The sequence below is a fragment of the Diceros bicornis genome, chromosome 9, assembly GCF_020826845.1.
Source record: "Diceros bicornis minor isolate mBicDic1 chromosome 9, mDicBic1.mat.cur, whole genome shotgun sequence".
Lineage (NCBI taxonomy): Eukaryota > Metazoa > Chordata > Mammalia > Perissodactyla > Rhinocerotidae > Diceros > Diceros bicornis.
Window position 1 is genome coordinate 27,272,105 of NC_080748.1, and position 20,838 is coordinate 27,292,942.

At 37.6% G+C, this 20,838-nt stretch overlaps 2 protein-coding genes across 3 annotated transcripts; both read right to left on the reverse strand.

Annotated features, from left to right (window-relative positions):
* Nucleotides 1–477: 477 nt before the first annotated feature.
* Nucleotides 478–6,853, reverse strand: KCNRG (potassium channel regulator). Its single transcript, XM_058548121.1, has 2 exons — nucleotides 4,702–6,853; nucleotides 478–1,272 (listed from the first exon to the last, which is right to left on the reverse strand). Exons 1-2 carry the CDS (start codon nucleotides 5,280–5,282, stop codon nucleotides 1,032–1,034), a joined length of 822 nt encoding a protein of 273 aa, XP_058404104.1. The 5' UTR covers nucleotides 5,283–6,853; the 3' UTR covers nucleotides 478–1,031.
* Nucleotides 6,854–6,957: 104 nt separating this feature from the next.
* Nucleotides 6,958–19,167, reverse strand: TRIM13 (tripartite motif containing 13). Of its 2 annotated transcripts, none has more exons than XM_058548120.1 (2): nucleotides 19,105–19,167; nucleotides 6,958–8,202 (listed from the first exon to the last, which is right to left on the reverse strand). In XM_058548120.1, exon 2 carries the CDS (start codon nucleotides 8,194–8,196, stop codon nucleotides 6,973–6,975), a length of 1,224 nt encoding a protein of 407 aa, XP_058404103.1. In that variant the 5' UTR covers nucleotides 8,197–8,202; nucleotides 19,105–19,167; the 3' UTR covers nucleotides 6,958–6,972. The 2 variants fall into 2 exon arrangements, with proteins under 2 accessions (XP_058404103.1, XP_058404101.1); XM_058548118.1 differs by lacking the exon at nucleotides 19,105–19,167 and adding an exon at nucleotides 18,433–18,504.
* Nucleotides 19,168–20,838: the final 1,671 nt, after the last annotated feature.

Sequence of the window (20,838 nt, forward strand, 5' to 3'; positions counted from 1 at the left end):
TCACATTCAAATGAGAAAAATTTGTTTTTATGAAGGCATATTAAGTCTATACAGAGGAAAGGTCTGATTAATATGCCTGGGAAAGGAAGAAAACAAGGCTTCACAGAAGAAGTGCAATTGCAAGTGCGCTACCATCTTCTTTATCATCATCATCATCATCATCATCATCACCACCACCACCACTAATAGTTACTGAGTGCCTTCCATGTGCTAGGCAATGTACTGAGTACTTTACATTATCTCCTTTAATCCTCACATATCCTATAAGGGAGATACATTTATTATCCCCATTTGACAGACGAAGCAAGTCGAAGCACAGAGAGGTTAAATGACTTGCCCAAGTCATATAGCTAGTAAGTGATTGAGTTTGGATTAGAAATCAAGCAGTCTGATTCCAAAGCCCATTCTTTTTTAAAAAAAAAAAACAGTTTTATTTATTTATTTATTTGTGAGGAAGATCAGCCCTGAGCTAATATCCATGCTAATCCTCTTCTTTTTGCTGAGGAAGACCGGCTCTGAGCTAACATCTATTGCCAATCCTCTTCCTTTTTTTTTTTTTTTTTTTACCCAAAGCCCCAGTAGATAGTTGTATGTCGTAGTGGCACATCCTTCTAGTTGCTGTATGTGGAACGCGGCCTCAGCATGGCTGGAGAAGCGGTGCGTCGGTGCGTGCCCAGGATCCGAACCCGGGCCACCAGTAGCGGAGCGTGCACACTTAACCGCTAAGCCACGGGCCGGCCTGCAAAGCCCATTCTTGAAAACTGTATAAGTGTTCATGAAGAAGAGAAAGGGAAAGAGGCATGAAAGTAGAAGGAACATGTGCCAAAGCACCAAGTGCATGGTGTTGTTTAGAGAGCAGCAAGCAGTTAGTGTGGCTTAAGCATTGTGTGGTTGTCCAGAGATGGCATGGTAGGAGACAAGGCCAAAAAGTTAGGCTGAGTACTTATTTGACTAACATATTTGTCCTAAATGTGGAATTTCCAAATAAGAAAATGGCAATTTCCCTTCACTCTAAAAGAGAACAGAGAACCTCATTTCTTTTTCTGAGATTGCTCTGGCATGAGGGTAGTCCCTGGTTTCAGTGTTTTGTTCATGGCGAGAGCTTCAGACCTTTTTATCCTTTCAAAGCTATAGCATTCAGTTTTGTCTTCAGAGGATACTGTTCTAGTGCTGACCAGATGGAAGCCTTCCATTAACAAAGTGTCAATCAGTAAGCCGAGGACATTAGTTCCGTTGGCCAATTTTCGGTTATCAGGTTTTATAGAAACATACCTAGGACAGACAAAAAGTGTTTAATTATAAGCATCCCTGTAAGAACTAGCAAAACTAAACACAGAAATTTGACTTATAACCTCAAATAAAGGCATCATACCATTCTTGATCAAATTTTTTTTGAGACTTCATTTATAAATCCAAATCAGTAATTTCAGGGTACTGAGACTAGAGACCTCACTGTGATCTCCAGAGTCATTTTAATTCTATGTTTAGGAATATAACCAACAATGATGAATTTTCATTGAGAAATTATTTTCTGGAGCAAACAATTTGATCAAACAATTAAATTAGCTTAATTTTTATATAATTTAACTATTTCCAATTTTTCTTTTTTCAATTTACTAAATATTGTTTTAATCAATTTAATTAATTGATCATTTTAATAAACATTATACATTTCCAATTTTCCCCATAAATCTAATTTTACCCATTATCAGCACTGACATTACAGATTTTCTTTTGTGACTGATTCCTATTGAATGCATTTTTTTCAGATGAAATTTTGCAGATATAAAATGTCAAGGTTTTATTGTCAATTTTTACTCAATAATGGTCCATTGTTGAAGACAGTGGGGTCAAGAGGCCTCTGGAGTCGAAATGACAAAACTTACCATTTCCTGGGAAACTCAGTAGAACTCAATATACATAATTCAAGAAAAATATACCTGAACTTTTCAGATTGGCTCTATGTTGGCTTTAATAATATCAACATAACATGTCTGCATACATATAGCTATATCACTCCTTCTTTATCTAGCATCAAAGATATTATGCCTTTGTGTTCTCCCACCATTTGTTAATGAGATGTGAAGAAAAGCTAACTTAAATTAGTTCCAGGCAGCAACCTAAACTATCTATAGTTTTATGGGATAAAAAGAGCCTTGGGGACATCCCCAGCCTCGTTTTAATTATGACTGAAATATAGTGGTTATTGTAGCTCACATTCAGAAACTCATTCTAGGCAAAGAAAACAATAATAAAATATAAGAATTATAAAACTACAAAATACATATCAAAAAATGTTTTTTATTTTTGATACAGCAAGTTTTTCACATTAGTAAATTATTCCTTCTACTCCCAAACCCCCAATCAAGCCCCCTAGATCTTGATTGTATAGACTAGGAACGTTTGTCAAAGAGGAAAAAAGTTACAGAACATCTCATAAAATTAAGATATGAATAGTATATAGTAGGTGATAACAAAGTGGAATGTACTCGCAAGAAATCACTGAGCCAAAATACTTGATTCTCTATGAGGCCAAATTGAGAAATGAAAGATTTCAAGGCACAAGACAAGGATAGAAAAAAAACAATGAGAAATATAAAATCAAAACTTGTTTTAAAAACTTAAAAGGCAACAATACTTTTCCATTTGAGCCAGTTTAAAAATGAAACGTCAGAATAAAGGCTACCAAAGAGACTCGAGAATCCTGTGACCATAACTTGAGATTGATAATGTGGTATCATATGAATAGCCATCTGCAAGATGCAAGCCAAGTATTTCTAGTACTGTGAACTGGAGAGATAGTAACTGAGCAACCTGCTAGGTTAACAAGACCTTAGAGGGATAAATCATATTAGAGGAACATACCGAACAGCTGGATGATACACCAGACTCTTAGGAGCCATTCAAGCTTACTCCTCCACTTTCCACCTTCAAAAACATCTGAATGGACAGATTCAGACCAGGGAGTGAGCAAGAAATAAAATGATTGCTAGCTAGGAAGTTATATATCTAAGGTGGGCCTTTTAAGGTCAGAGTTTTCATCCACTCACCTGAAATCCCAATAATGTCACTTGATTCAGGTTATCTATCTCTACTTTGAAATTGGCACTAAAGAAAAAAATCACAAACACTTATGGGATGGAAAAAATTCTGAACGTCAAACAACTGAAAAGAATACTATTTGATGATGCAAAAAAAGTTAATTTTAAAAATAGCTTCTGGTTTTGTAATCATCTATTTCGGAAGTTTAAATATAATGCCATTCTCACATTAAAATAAAAAAAATTTTGTACTATTTCTAAACCACAAACACTTAACAACAAAGGGGAAACCACTTGGCACTGTGTACACACAATATCCCAACTGGAGTTTCTAATCTTGTTTTTCAATTATTTTATCCAAATGCATAGTTTTTAAAGAACGTTTAGTAGTTCCAGGATATCTTTTTACTTTGCATGTTTCTTCTTAAAATCAATGCCACCATTTTTCCTTAGGTTTTTAACTTTTTAGAAAGGGATCCCCAAAGATCTTAATTACTCAATCAAATTAAAAAAAAAAAAAACTGATCATTTCCCTTCTATTTTAGTGCCCCACCAATGAAAAGAAAGTGTGCACAGAGGTTATCTTAAAACAGTTTGAGATAGAATCTTAGGTTTTCTTCACAATCAGCCTATTAATGAAACTGGCTCTCTTTTCCCAAGGTGACATTTCAACCTCTTTGGAAGGGCAGGAAATTATAAAGTGTAAAGAATTGACATACTGCCCAGTGTTCTCCTGTTGGTAAGCAGGATCAAGGGGTGTTTTGTGGGAGAGGCAAACATTGATTGTTCCTGATGGCTACTGCTGAAGTTAATATTCCAAAATATGTCTACCTACCTTTTACCCTAAAAAAGTATATTTTATTTTTAAAACTATCAGTAAAGAACATATATAGACTTTTTTTCCCTCCTGAAAATTAAAGCCAGCTTTCACAGTTAGTAAAAAAAATGGTAGTCAGCATTAAGACATTTTTATGGGGGAAAAAAGTGTCCCTGACAGCAGAGTAGAAATCAGGCTTAAGGTCCAACCAAGAACAACGGGGGAGAAAGTGAATAATTGACTCAGGAGCAACTATCCTTAACATACGGACAGCCTATCCCAATATTTTGAGTTGTCTAAGAATGCCAAAGAGGTAACGGGATGCCAAATTTTCCATGAGATATATATGCCTTAATGGAGTTTAAAAATAAAGTCGGATAAAGAAAAATCAGTAGTCCAATCACAAGGACTGAAAGAACAAATATACAGAGTATAAGAAAATCAGGAGAAACTTCTTGAACCTTTACTTATATGCCAGCCACTAAAAGAATCTCTTGGGGAAAAAAGGCGTCTCATTCCTAAGCCAAATTCATTAGCAATGGAACATAATCTATAGAATTATTTTCTCCTACAACCTGAATGACCATAGTCCCACTTTGCCCTGGACAGTCTTGGTTTATTCCTATTGTCCCACATAATAACAGTACCTTCTTTCACTCTGAAAAGTATCCCAGTTTGGACAATAATTATCTGGTCATTCTACCCAACTCTACTGGTTACCCCAAAACATTATTTTGAGTAATCATTTTTCCCAAGAAAAGTTTCAGGCATGAGAAATGTTCAGTTTTGAGGGGAAACATCAGGAACCGGTATAGAAGAGAGATTCTTCAAAGTACAAAATACCTGATTCCAGTTTGGTTATCAGTAGTGCTGTCAGAGCCACACTGGAAAACCAGATCATGGTAAGAAGGTCTTTGTGGAGGCAGTGGAATTAAGTTCATCTGAGGAGGAAAAGAGTTACTACTCCAGGTCGGTGCTGAATGTTGCTCTATAAACACTGTAATCCTCCCAGTTAACATCTCAATTGTTTTGCTGCAAGAGCCAAACACTCTGAAAAAAGCTTGAGTGTTTTGGCTTAGGAAATGCACCTCCACAAGAGCAGGTCTTGGCTGTAGCAGGTGTTCTTGATTTAAGAGATCAACCAGAGGATCAAGTTCATAGAAAAGAGCCTCTCTCTGAAGCCTACGATAGTCTGAAAAGTCAGTAGGTAATAAAAGCTGGTGAGTTCTCAAAAAATCTAAGATGAAACTAAATAAAACACCATCTCTGTCCACAAAAATCTGGCCACCAACCATCTTGAATTCTTGGTCTCTGCCATCTAACATTCGTGTCAACCGAGAGGCAGGAAACTGATTTATGGTAGAAGACCTTGTTGTGAATATCTTCCCTCCCACGTTCCAAGTGACCAGTTCCTGACTACTCATTCTTCTCTTGCTTCAAACTAGAGGCTACAAACCATCAGTCACAGACTTAGGAACTTGTAAATCAACCTATAACCATAAATGTTGCTAGTTATATGATTAAGAAACGGAGGGGAGTAGGAAAAAAACAAAAAAACAGAGACCTAGATTTCCAAGTAACCACTGTTAAGCAAATAGTGTATCCATAGCTGTGTTTGCAAATATGAGTTGCTTGGGAGCTTGTAGTATACAAAATGAAAAAGCAACAGATGAGGAACTGGATAGTTTGAAAACTGCCAGGATTATCTGAGGGTGTCAAATAGATCCCCTTCCTATATTCCATAAAAAATTCTCCATGAAAACCTGTTGTAAATCTCTATTTAAAAAAAAAGGAGAGCAGAAAAGCACTCTCCCTCCCCAGACCTCTTATCTACTCTGAGTCCTCATGGCAGAGGAAAGATTTACAGAGAAATATTGTCATAATTTCTTATGATCCTGTTAGCAACTTACTGGCTAAATTGTGAATTGTCAGTTAGGGATGAGGTAGCTGTTACCTCAACTAGCAGCTTAATTTGACCCTTCTTCTCATAGCTAAAATGATTCCTCTGTACTTTAAATTTAGTTGCCACCTTTTTTTCCTGTCCCCACTTGCATTATCTTTTCTCAACCAAATTAAAGGACTGGGGTAAAGACACTCTGGACTTGCAAAGGAATGTCTTTTTCCACAACAGAAATAAGGTAGACTAGAGAGCAAGTCTAAGATAAGGTCACTTCTTGTTTCATTCTGAATTCTAAGCAAGGTGAGAAAATTAAGTATTCTTATTCTGTGGCAGATAGGGCATCTTTATCTCATGTGAGCAGACAGAACAGCATTAGTGTTTAGCTAGTTACGTTGTACTTTATGATACTGGATAGATTGTTTCATCTATTGTCAAATTAGTCTTACTACTCTTAAATTCTTTAAGCAAGTAGATTGTTTTGGTTGTCGAGTTGCCATGATACTTTGGAACAACACAGCTGCCAGTAAAAAGGAGGCTTTCCCATTTCCTGCTCTTGCCATGTGTTAGACTTTTTTTTTTTTAACCTATGCTTTTGCTTGCACAGCCACCTAACACTTCTGTAGTTTATCACCAAATTGGTGATAAATTTACAAAACCTAAGGAGAAAAAGGCAAGCTGAAATCTCCACCCTCCTAAAAATGTAAACTTATCACAAGATTTATGCCAGTTTTTGTTTACATGAGATTTACATTTTAGCAAAAAAGGAAATCAACTCTCTGCAGAAAAATTTGGAAATCCAATTGTGTCTTCTTTCCTTTTTTAAAGAATGTTCACTCTCAAAAAAAAATTTGCTTTACAGTAGTCTTTATTACATGCTTAAATGAACAATCACTGTTACACTACCTCATCAATACAATATTAGATGATGTGCTCTCTTACCTCCCCTTTTTCCACAGCATAAACACAAGCACTACTGGGGGTAGGATGCTTACTTCAAAAGCACTCTTTAAAAAGAAAGGAGGGTTCAAGACTGTACTATTAAATTTCACTTTTATCTTTATGCTACCTAATTTGAACATGTATAGGACATGATTTTTGAAAGGAATACTTTTGGAGAAAATATCTGACTGGAATCTTGACCTAATTTGAACTACCACTCTGTTCTCTAACAAATTTCTAACAAAAGACAGAGAACTATGTACTTGAAACAGATTTTATAATAGTTTATATTTGCACACAAATTCTGCCACATTGTTCAGCACCACCAAAGTAAAATTCTTGAATCTTTCACTGAAAATGAAAAACCAATCTGTCACCTGTTCCCAGTAAAAAACTGACAGTTCTACAAAATCAGCTGATTTAGTCAGATAGGAACTGAAGTCTGAAAGATGGTCTTGCCAAGTTGCAAATTCATCAAATAAAGACCATTCTAGGAATATGGTAGGACCGAAGAAAATGAGAAGGCCAAGCAGAACAACTACCACAAATAACTGATAAAAGCTCCAGGGAATCTTGCTAATGAAAGTGCCAGTGTCTTGAGGCAAAGAAAGTTTATCCATATCTACTAGTTTTATGTCTTCCCACTGACTGGTATCAAAGTTCTTCATTAAAGGGCTTGTAGGCAAATTAGAGGGAGGTAAAGGAGTTTCCTTGATTACTTTTATTTTCTCCCTGAACTCCTGCATCTGTTGCAGAAATACGATGGGTTCTGACACGTCTTTGAAAGCCTCAGCAATGTTAAAGGCCATTCGTTGTTCCTGCAAAATGTTGTTGAGTTTGTTGATCTCTGGGTCATAGGCTTGCATAACTGCAAGTTTCATGGTCTCAAAGTCAGACAGGATTTCATTCTTCTTTTGATCTAATGTGTGTTGTAACTTCTCAAAAAACTCTTTCGCTTTATCTGAGTCTTTAGTCAGTAACTGTAGAGATTTCCTTTTGCTACTTTCCAAGGTATCCAAGCGAGAAAGAGCATCTCCCCGACGCCAGGTCTCAAAGCTCTGGAAGAGCGACTCAAAGGCATCCCTTTCCTGAGCATAGGCATCTTCAATAGAACAGAACACATGCTTGGTGTGGTCACCACGAGTAGCACAGATCCCACAAATCAGCTGCATATCAGTCAGGCAGAAAATGTTGAGAGGCTGCCCCAAGTGTCCTTTGCACACTGGCATTTTGGGAGAGATCTTGATCTTGTTATACTTTTCCACAATACCCTTCAGGGAGTAATTAACCTGCAGGCTATTGACTCCAGTAGCTGAAGTTTCCTTACGGCATGTGGGGCACTTGAATGGAGATAATCTCCACAATGAATTTCTCACATTCCCCTCTAAGATCCCTTCTAAGCATTTTTTGCAAAAGTTGTGCGAGCAAGGCAAAACTCGAGGATCATCAAACAGACTGCAACAAATTGGGCATGTGAGATCTTCTTCAAGCAGCTCCATCACATCCTACCATAAAGAAAGAAACATTTTATTTTACTCCAGTAATCCCCTCCACTCGGACTATATAATACAGTCGTGTGTCACTTAACCAGGGATACATTTTGAGAAACGTGTCATTAGGCAATTTCGTTGTTCGAACATCAGAGAATATATTCACACAAACCTAGACGGTATAGCCTACTACACACCTAAGCTATGTGGTACTAATCTTATAGGACCACAATTGTATATGTGGTCTCTCATTGATCAAAACGTCGTTATGCAGCACATGCCTATAATTAAAAGAAACTATCTTCACAGGCATTAAAAATGATCTTTCACTAAAATAACCAGCAAACAAAGGAAATAAGTGAGAAATTTGGGAAGAGAATGCACACCAAAGCAGATTTAATCTGCTGGGACTAGAACACACTCCTTATTAGTAAAGCTCCTTGTACACAAGGGCTTTGTGTGGGCTTTCCAACAACAGTCTTTGGCTGAGACAGGGTTAGGACTAGGACAACTGCGAGTTGAGCCAGCAGGACCCAAATGATTGTTTTAAAACAGAGAGCTGACTACTAGCTGTCAGAAACAAAGCTACTCAGTGTCTGAATAGAATGAGCTCTTTAGTCTGGGCCCACAATTATAAAATGGTATGCTATTTAAAAGAAAGAAGCACAGAAATATAAATCCAAGCATGTACTCTCATGCAGACTTTTATTAAAAATTGGCATATTTTTCTATTTCAAAGGCAAAATTACAATTATTAAAACCATAGGTAAAAACATAAGTTGAGAGAATTGCACTTCATCCTTCCCTAGAGAATTCAATGAGTTTTTCTTTTAAACCACCAGAACAGTAATGAAAACCATCTTGTACTATCTAGAACATCAGTTCTCAAAATGTGGTGGGCAGAAACCTGGGTGCCCTAAGACTCTCAGGGCATCTGTGAGATCAATATTATTTTCATAATAATACTGAGATGTTATTTGCTTTTGGCACTGTGTTGACAATTGCGCTGTAAAAGCAACGGTGAGCAGACACTGCTGGAGCCTTAGCAGGAATCAAACAAGGCAACAGGTAGCACCAAACCTGTACTGCTAGTCACTGTATTCTTCACCACCATACACCCACGGTGGGGGTGAGGGTAGCCAGTTTCATTTAAGAATGTTCTTGATGAAGCAGTAAAAATTATTCATTTTATTAAATCTTGATCCTTGTGTACATGTCTTTTTAATATTTTGTATGACAAAATAGGAAGTAAACACAAAGCATTTCTGCTGCTTAACGCTAAGCAGATATTGTCTGGAGGAAAAGCACTTATGTGATTGACTTGCAAGCTGAACCAGCTGCTTTTTTCATGGAACACCATTTTTACTTGAAAGAACGAATGACAACTGGCTATTCAGACTTAGGTATCTGGCAGATATTTTCTTGAAAATGAACAAAATGAACCAATCAGTTCAAGGAAAACAAATGACAATATGTCTCGCCAAAGAGAAAAGTTGAGTTTTTGAGTGAAAATTAGAATTTTGGAAAACATATTTGCCACTTAAGAGCTTGATGGCTTCCCATTAATTAAAGACTTTTCTAATAAGATAAGTAGTGATATTAACAAATGTGGGTTTTTTTTTTTAAGGGAGGAGATTATTGTATAATGATATAGGTCAATATTTGGAGATCTGCATAACTGTGAACTAATTGGTTCATATCACCAATGCATGTTATAAATCATGTACGGGTAAAAGACCAATATGTTCAAAAATGATTTCAGATTCCATACTGTAACTAACTTTTAAGAAACTACCACTTGTGTTTTGGTATAGTATCAAAGAAGATCCACAACTATCAGAAAAGGCTTTTAAAATATTCCTCCCTTCACCAACTACATATATGTACAAGGGCAGATTTGATTTTCTTTGTAGTATATTCCAACCAAAATAACTTATTGTAACAGGTATAATACAGAGGCAGATAAAAGACTCCAGTTGTCTTCTGTTAAACACAGTAGTTCATTAGAGAGATCTATAAATATGTAAAGCAATGCCACTCTTCTCACAACTGTGTTTTGAAAAAGTTATTTTTCACAAATTATTTATGTTAACATGTAACAGGTTTATCATTATTTTAAATGAATTAATATCTTAAAATTTTTGTTTTAATTTCTAATACAGTAAATATCTATATACAGTACACACATAGTACACACATAAACAAAAGCTCTTGGGATCCTCAGTTTTTAAGAGTGTGAAGGGGTCTTGAGACCCAAATAGTTGAGATCCCTGATCTAGAGAATACCATTTCTCAAAGCAAGTTTATTTTAAAATGTTCACTTTAAAACTTCCATCCCTGAAGTTTTTTTTTTAATTGAAATAACATTGGTTTATAACATACAAATTTCAGGTTACATATTTCAGTTTCTGTGTAGACTACATCAAAGACTAATTACCATCCATCACTGTACACATGTGCCCTTCTACTCCTTTTGCCCTCCTCCCTCCCCATTCTGCTCTGGTAACCACCAATCTAATCTCTGTGTCTATGTATTTGTTTGTTGTTGTTTTTATCTTCCACATATGAGTGAAATTACAGGTATTTGGCTTTCTCAGGCTGACTTAATTTGCTTAGCATAATACCCTCAAGGTTTTAAAACCAAAAATAGTGCTAAATATGTCCTCATTCACTTTATTGAGGGATATATATATATATATCCTCAATATATCCCTCAAAATATATATATCACATTACCACCAAAGTAATTAATAAAATAGGGTCTAATAATCTGTAAGCCATCTTATAATCAAAAATAAGTAAATAATTTTTTAACAGTACTTTTAAGACTCACAATTGGAGCTACAATCTAGAAGATAAATAGTATTTAAAAGATAAGCTGAGCTTGCAGGGCTAATTAGTTTATGGTTTTATATTAAGTTGTGAGAGATATATGTATCATATATATATATGTAGAACTAAAGCAAAGATTATTCTGTCAAATTTAGTGTCATATGGTAAAAATGTGTGATAAGCTGATTTTTCTGAAAAATCTTTTGTGACATGAGAAATCATACAACATTTGAAAAGCACTGGGAGAAGAATGGCTCTCAAGACTGGGGTTAGTGTGCTCTCTAAGAGAAGTTATCAAGCAGCTGTAAAACATTATGACTCTTTAGAACAGAGAAGGAAAACTTTGATGATCCTCCAACCCTAGTCCTGCTCCACACTTGATCACCTCCACTGCTCTCTGTTGTCCTTCATCTAAGAGTTCTATGCTAAGGCCAGATTTTGGAGTAGGCAGTAGAGACAGGAAAGTAGTGGGGGGCAGCATTCAATAAAGTAAACCTAATTTACTCATCCTTACACAGTTAATATTTCCAGAGAATCCTATCCAAGCATATTAAATAAATAAGAGGAAAAACAAAGGACACCAAGGGGTTGGATGAAGAGGAGAAGAAAAAGGGCACCCAAAGCAAAGAGAAACTTTGAAGAAAACTGAAAAGGATACTGCAATAGGGGCCAAGAATTTTAAAGCAATCAAGTATAATCAAAAGGAAAAAGGAAAATGGCACACACAGGAAAATTTAGAAATAATAAACAGTCATCCCAAAGCCATAATCAACTTATAGCTCTTAAAATGAATCAGAGTAAAAAATTACTACTTGGAAAGTCCCTTTTTAAAAAATTGCATCAAAATTACGGTAGATCCTGTTGTTCCATTTTTAGTGACACAGCTTGCAAATTTTGGTTTATAATTTAAAGATTCTCATTTTCATTCACTTTAAAAGCTAAATACTATTTTCTTTTCTCTTCTTCCCTTAGCTTTATGAAACCATGGCAAGTTTGTTGCCTCAAAGGTTTTAAAGGAAAATGCATAATATAAAGTTTTTAGTCTAAGTGAAGAGTAGGCTTCACAATACAGGAACTTATAGATCATTTTCTAAAAGTGTGGCTAATGCATAAAAAAATGAAGAAATCAATAAAGCTTACTCCTTTGAAGGAACTCAAGTACATATCCCTTCATTTTGGGGGCTAATTTTTTCCCTATATAGAAGTCAAGAAACTTTATGTGAATGAAATTACTGTTTACCAGTCACAAAATTTCAACTTAACCAATGTCAAAATAAGTGCAGAAAGGCAAACAAATTTTCCAAGATTCATTTCTTCCTTTGAATGTGTTTCTGAATAACAAAAAAGTCTCAATTTTGAAGAAAATTTCCCAAGTTTTATCCCAACAAAGAAAGTAGCCGTATACCTAGTTATCTACCACCTCTCTGGTTTTCAACCTCATTTTCCTGCCATATTTATATTTTTTAACATACTTTTTAATTTACATACAATAAAATACACTCTTTTGGTTCTATGAGTTTTGACAAATGCATAGTCGTATACCACCACCACAGATTTATTTTTAAGCAAATTTTCAAGATATCCACACTCAAGGAAGACTACAAAAATTGCCTCATCAATCCTACCTTCAGTGGGTACTTAGCAAGAATAGTCTCAACTAATGAAAACTGTAACACGACAACCAGAATATTAAAAATGGAAAAACCAGGGGGCCAGCCTGGTGCCGTAGTGGTCAAGTTCGCGCGCTCTGCTTCCAAGGCCCAAGGTTTGCCGGTTCAGATTCCGGGTGCAGACCTAGCACCACTCATTAAGCCATGCTGTGGTGGCGTCCAGTGTACAAAACAGAGGAAGATGGGCACAGATGTTAGCTCAGGGCTAATCTTCCTCAGCAAAAAGAGGAAGATAGACAATGGATATTAGCTTAGGGCCAATCACCCTCACAAAAAAAACAGGAAAAACCAATGCTTACAAAGCAGTCATAAACAGAAGTAAAAGCTAATATTGTATATTAGACCTCTCCCTCCTAGAAGTCCTTTGTTTTTGAATGATCAACCCAAAATGATTATAATGCAAAAGATGCTCATTTATTGACTCTTCAAAGTTAATTTTAATAAAAACCTTTTTTTTTTTTTTTGTGAGGAAGACCAGCCCTGAGCTAATATCTGATGCCAATCCTCCTCTTTTTTTGCTGAGGAAGACTGGCCCTGGGCTAACATCCGTGCCCATCTTCCTCTACTTTATATGGGACACCACCACAGCATGGCTTGACAAGCAGTGCGTCAGTGCACACCCAGGTTCCAAACCAGTAAACCCCGGGCCACTGCAGCAGAGTGTGCACACTTAACCACTTGCACCACCAGGCTGGCCCAATAAAAACCTTTTTATTAAAAGAAACTTTCCTATTAAACCTCTGAATTTCATTAGTTGATAGAAATATAAAGTTCAAAATATTACCCATGATTTCTTTCCAAATCCCATTAGAGAACAAAAAGAGAAGCCAATATATTATACTTTATATCTTAAGGATTTAAACCAAATTTCCATCCTGCTTTGAGGCATCTTTGAACTCAGGAATTTCAAAGCAGTATTTAAATACCTAACAAGTAACTAGATAGCAATACTGAAACTCCCTTTACAAACAAAACTAAATTATGGAAAGCTCTACTAAACTGAGAGCCATCAATCTTAGAACAAAAGGACTCACCTTTGTTTTTTTAATCACTTCCTCTCAGCATACTAGTTAATCTTATTTTCAAGTAGTATACTGTATTTCTGTTTTAGATTGAGATACACTAATAATGCTTTCTTGAAACTTATTAAGGGTCTAGTTAACAACTACTGAATTTAGGTAGAGAATGTAAGGATATTTATTGTAGTATCTTGAATTTTCTGTATATTTGAAATTTTTCACAAGAACAAGTTGGAAAAAAACCAGAAGACGGCCAATTATAAGAAAACCATATTGAGCTAAAAAAGTAAAACTTCAGAAACATTAGCGAAGTGCGATAATCTGCTATAGTATTGTTTTATCTTTTATAAAATAAAAAATGTATTACTGGAAATCTCTGGATCCAGGCCTGTGAGACTTACATACTTATCTGGCTCTAAGTCTGTGACCTTTGACAAACCACTTACACAATTACAGTTTCTCTTCTCATTGTACAACTGTTTTGAAAGGTATCTAATAATATGAAAATTATTTACAAAGTTTTTGTTTTAAGTACTCTATATCAATATGTTATTATACTTCATTCTGGCTTTTAGAGACTGTTCCATAACTTATATGATCAAAAGAGGACAAAGTGAGATTAAGAAAAGACAAGATTTCATGTATCTCAAAAAAGGAATATTAAAATTAATATAATAGCTTATCTAATTGTTATGTGGCTCTTGCAAACACAAGATAAAAGTTACCTATGTGTCCATATAAGACAAAAAGTAACTTCCCTTTTCTGGCATTATTCTAGAATGAGTAGTAGTTAAAATTTCCCCCAAAATATTTCTAGTAAGATTCCTGAAAAGTAGGGTGAAATAAAGCTAGTACAGAAGGTATACCAGCTTGGAAGGGCCATCTACTCAGAAAGTTCACAGAGGGTTCTGGACTAAGGTGACATTATCAAAAACATAAAACCAGGTCATTACCTTACTAGTCCAGACCACTCAGAAAAAAAATTTTTTTCCTTTCTTCTTAACTGTACCGTTATTTCACCTTGACTCTTTCCTTTGTTTATTCTTCTTTTAATTCATCTTCCCCATACTGTTTCAAGGAGTATAATCTGATTTCCTCTTATTCCTTCCTTATTCTCCACCCTCCTCTTCACCTTACTTATCTTTCGTTCTCTTCTTTCTTTTCCTTGTGTCACTCGATAATCACCCAAGATATTATGTAATTCTGTAAATCCGCAGCATTAAATCAATAGGGTTTCAGGATACCAACTAGATCAAATATCCCCATCCCACTTACGTACAACAATTGAGAAATCTATGTGGTCTCCAAATGGTGTTGACTCCCATTCTCTCCCACCCAGATGAAATCAATCTGAATAAAGAGTGTCTGAATTTGAGGGAAACGTACATATAGACTAAATTATTCTCCTAGTCTGGTACCAACCAGACCCAGATATTTATCTTTACCTGTTAAGAGTTCAAATTAATTTAAGTTGGAACTACTGACTTCCACAAAAGTTTTATGAACCAGAAATGTCTGGTTCCTTGTCTCCCAAATAAATGTAAATGGGTTTAAATGAAGGTAGCAAATTTTTACCCATAAAACAAATTATCTTCTTTTACAAGCCATAAACTTGGCAATCATTGACCTAAATTATTATCCCCAAAATGGTGATACTATTAAAAGTTTCCATCATCTAACTCTGTATTTGAGGTTAATTCCAGCTTTCAGAAAGTACTGTCAAAGTCTAGCATTCAGTAGGTAGCTAGCTAGAGTTATCTTGCTAAACTTTAAGCAATTTTTAGGTAGGCTATATTACATATACTTTGTTGGCACTCCTCGCTCATATTCAATACTGCAAATATCCAGGGGAAAAAAGGAAGAGCTCCTCTGGGAGTTTTAAATGGGGAGCCAGGCTATTGCCAAGTAGGATATACTTGTAGCGCTTATGCCACAGGAAAGACAATGATTTAAGCTATCAGCAAATATTTTCATTCAACTTTTCATTAGAAATGTATCTACATCTATAATGGAAATGAATTAAAAAGAGTTCATATTATGGGAATTCGCTTTATAAAAGGCTTAACTGGAATGTAACTATTCTGTATGTTGAAGGACACCTGTATTTAGTTAACTGTTATAAGAGGTGGGCATAGCACTCTATTCTTCCATTACCATTCTGGTATCTAGAGTCCCATGCCAAGGTAATGACAATAGCAGTATCTTTCATGAATAACAAAAATGGATAATCCAATGATCTAATGACATTTTTAAAAAATGAAATATAAGCCAAAAGCCAATTCCTGCCCTAAATTCAGAAATATAGCACATCTACAAAGATATTGTTACTCTAAAAGATATGATAAATGCCTTATAAAAAGGACACAGAAAGCTGACTCCATACTGAAGTGGGAGAGGTTATCCATGCAATTAGCTTTTATGTTTTTCTTAAATTATAAAAGTAATTTGTGATTATAAAAAGTTCAAGAAATACAGGAAAAAAACCACCCATAATCACAATCAGCAAGGTATAACCACTACTGTTATTTTGGTATATTTCTTCCAGTATTAGTTTGGCACATTTCTTCCTATTGTGTGTGTGTGTGTGTGTGTGTGTGTGTGTATGTGTGAGTACACACATATTTTAACAAAACTGGTAGCATAACACAATTTTCTATCTACCTTTTTTCACTTATTTTCTATCTACCTTTTTTCACTTATTTTATCACATCCATTTTCTCTATCATTACATATTCTTCTAAAACATGATAGTCCATCTTATGTATATGTTCTTTCTTACTGGTTGTTTGTTTTTTTGGTATCACATTTAAATGAACACCTTGTAGAAAAGTCTTGGTCCACAGCTCTGATTATTTCCTTAGATGACTCTTAAGTGTATTGTTAGGTGATCAAAAAGTAGGAACATTTTTAAGGCTCTTGAAAAGATTGCCAAGTTTCCCTCTGGAAGGGGTATACCACTTTATGAAGTCTAAGCAATGATGAATGCGAGTGCCTCACCTCTCCATGCAGTTCCTGACCTTACAACAGAACCATACTTTTATAGAGCTTAGTAAAAAACCAAGAACAAGGCATACTTTTTTTTCTTACCATACTTAACCAAGTTTAAAATATAAAACAGTTTAAGGCAGTTAATATTAGTATGCATCTGTGTATTACCAATATATATAGGTAATATATAGTAATAAAAGTTATGGGGTAGGAATAAAATAGAAGTACTGGGTTTAAAAACATCTTCCAGAACATCTAGCTAAACACCTAAATTTATAACTAAAAAAACTGAAGCCCCCCTAAAATGGAGATTTCAGTTGTACAGTAGACATAGGACCTGAGTTTCCCAATTCTTAGACTTCAGCACTATCCAGAAAGTGGGTCAAGAATTCAGTATCCTCATTCGTAAAATGGAAAAGTTTAATCACAGGGTCTCTAAATCCCTTCTAAAATTCTATGATTTTTACAAACTAGATTGTAACAGGCTCTCCAGTGAAGAGGAAAGAGCACTGAACCTGCTTCTGAATACCTAGGTTCAAGCACTAGTTTTACCCTTCACAGAATGAAAATTTTTACAGTACCTACCTCATAATGTTCTTGGAAAGATTAATGTGTGACAATTTTGCAAACTGCTAAACTATATAAATATAAGGTGGTTTAATTACATATGTGTACAAATACTGTGAAAACTGTAAATACACATTTAAAGTTTTATGTTAGAGCATGAGTATTTTAACCAAGAAAGGTTCCAAAGGACAGTTGCACTCTCTTCAACCGTAATTTCAAGGGAAGGCAAAGCAAGAATTACATAGGATAGCAGATACAAAGCACTTGCATGAAAATGGGCATATCTGAACAAAAGCTGTAGCAGAAGTAGGGCCAGGTAACCAACCTCTCATGAATGTATAGAATAAAAAGAATAACCTGGTGTTATGGAAGGACTTACCAGGGAGGGTTAGTACATCAGCTGGTGCAAAAAAGATGGTATTTTTAGGTAAAGATAGGAGAGCTTGAAGAATGTAACTTTTCATTGTGCAAGATGAAAGTATAACCAGTTAACAGCTCCATCAAGTTCTACCAGAGGGAGTGGCTATGTAAATGAAATTCTGATTTTAAAATACCTATTATATAAACGTTTCTAGCTTCAGAAAACTCAAGCCCTGTTGTACAAGCCCTAGCAGGGTGGCACAGGAGAAGGAAAAAAGAAAACTATAAAAAAAAAAAAAAAGAAATCCTGCCAAAGCCTCTCTTTTCCTTTGGAATATAAATCTTTTGATTATAATACATTTCAAATAATTGCCACATAAAGAATTTCCAAGTATGGAGCCAGTCCTGATAGCCTAGTGGTTCAAGCTGGGTGGGCTCTACTTTGGCAGCCCAGGTTGGGTTCCCCAGGGAACCACAAACTCCTGTGTCAGTAGCCATGCTGTGGCAGTGGCTCACATAGAAGAACTAGAAGGACTTACAACTAAAATATAAAACTATGTACTGGGGCTTTGGGGAGAGAAAAAAAAGATTGGCAACAGATATTAGCTCAGAGCGAATTTTTAAAAAAAAACAATTTCCAAGTGTGGAATCTATTTTCCTGAGTTTTGACAAAATATGAAAAGAACAAAGACCACCCATGAGTCTGGGAACACATACATTCTACACATAGTTCAATTTTGAAAGGTCCGGGGCCTACAGAAATTGAGTGCTTTTTTTTTTTTAATGTAGGGAAAAGTATTGTAGTTTACCTCTATCTCCTGCAAGCAGGTGTATGCGTCAGGGTTACTATTTCCCAGGGCAAAGCAATCTGTTTTTTTTTTTTTTCACGTTGTGACTGACAATAAAACGAGGCTACTGCAAAGAAAGAACAAAGAAGAGGGTATTATGCATTTATTTGCACAGGACCCTAATCTTAACCCTCTGTTTTTTCAATCGTCCCCCACAAATAAAGCCAGCCTGCTAGGGCCTGTGAAAAAATCAGGAGTATGGGAGAGGCTGGAGATCTTTGTACTAAGGAGCTTCCCGGTTAGGCCGCCCTCCCCGGGCGCAGGCAGCCTGCCCAGGTTCAGTGCCAGGTGTGGTCGCGTGCTCTGCCTTCTGGTTCATGGTCGCCTTTTCTTTTCTAGGCGATACCGAGGCGCTGGCAGTGGAGCCGGGCATGCTCCGTAGCGGAGCAGATTTTCTGGAGCATAGAACGCTGCCCCGGCCCGCCGGACGCCTTTCTGCACGCCGCTCCTCCCCACGCTCTGTCCCGGTGCCCCACGGGTTTCCGCTGTGCTGTTGGGACTGGAGCTCAGACTGAGCTCTGCGCCAGCCCCCCACCCACGCAGGTCCCTGCCCTGCCAGGGCAAGTCCCCACCCTCGCAGCAGGTTCAAGGACCAGCCCCTTCCCTGAGAGGAGCCCCGCGGCGGGTACTTACTCCGGCCTCCGAGGCCGCGGGAGGGGCCCGCCTGGAGCCGCGCAGCCGTCCGTCCTCCAGCGGCGAGGACTGCGCGGTCCCCGCTGGGCACCGCACCAAAATGGACTCGCGCCGCTGGTCGGGCCCCGCCCCACCGGCCTCCTCCCCCCGGCACCTCGGTCCGCCTCCCCGGCCGGGCTTCGCCTTTGTTCCGCCTCCCGGGGGGAGGGAGCGGGTGAGGTGAGGCGGGAGTCCTTCCGGTGTCGGCAACCGCCAGCGCCCGCGGCGCGCGTGGGAGAGGGGAGGGCCGTGGGCTGCTCGCTTCTCTCCCTTCCAGAGGGCTGCGCGCGCCCGCGAAGCGCGGTGCCGGCGCGAGCCGAGCCCCAGCGCCGGGAAGCGGACGTGGATCGCCAAGACCAGTGGGCTTGGCCTACGCCGAGCGCGGGCGACGGGAGGCGGCGCCGTCCCCGGTGGAGCCACCCGGGAAGAAAGCCGGCGCGCAGCAAGATGGTTGGGTTTGGATTGTTGTACTTTTTTTTTTGTTCGTTGCATTTTTAGGAACAAAAAAAAAAGCCCAACCCTTCACACCGCTTCATCCGCATCTGTCAGGACCAGAAGCCCGGCCACAGCGGCTTGGGGGGGACGGAGACAACTGTCTGCCCCGCACCCCACAACCCGGGGTGGGTGGGACGGGCACTCGCGTGGGGACCAACGCCAGGGCTCTAGCCAACGGCTCTGGCCAGAGCACAACCAAAATAAGATTAACTATCGTCCCCCTACAACCTTCACCTATTTCTTTGCAGGCTTTAAGCGGAACACTAGCGACCCAGTTCTATTTAAGATTTTCTTTTAAGAAAAACATCACTGCTCTTTCTTTTGGAGAAAAAGAAGAATTAATTAGCTTTAAATTATCCACCGCTAATGGTTATTCAGCCACTAACCTGACTCACTGTTCTGACGTCCAGCCCTCTGTGTAGGAACCTTGTGTGATAGCAAACACATGAAGCACTTAGCAATGAGCGGTTCCAAGAAGGATACAAAGATGAAAGAATGGCTTCCCCAAAGCTTACAATCTTGGGGGAAGTGAAGCAAGGACAAAATCAGAGAATATGCCCTGGGTTTGAGTTCGCCCCTAGCTGGGGAAGTCTGGGCTTTGGAAGTAGAACTGGGGTTATTCGAGGCCTCCCATACACAGTACTTGGGCCCCATGACTAATAATGCTTAACTCAAACCGCGTAAAAAGCCCCTCACCACTCACTCCCTTCTGAAATGTCCAGTTCCTCGCTATGCCCAGGGTCCCTTAAACCCAATTTTGTCATAAACCCAATTTTGCCTTTGTAGAACAGTTTCTTTATTTATGTCATTTAGGCTTCAGAAGAACACAGATGGAAATTATGATCCTCATCCTATAGATGCGGAAACGGATGAAGTGATTTCTCCAAGGTAAAACACGAGAGGCAGAGCTAAGACTCTAAAGTCAGATTCCAGGTATAGGTTCTTTGTATAGCACCCTAAGTGTCAGTGCCGATGAAAACTGCACCCCAGTCTCCTACTACATTAGTGTTATTAAAAAAAGAAAGAAAAAACTGATTTATGGAAACACTTTAAATACTCTAGTATTAAAAATGATACAAGAGTGAAAGGTTATTAACTCATAAATCACAAATTATCCTTAATGTAATTATATAATATATATGTATATAGTTAGATCTGGTTGGTGGTAGATACTAATTAATAAATTTCTGGCCAACTTAG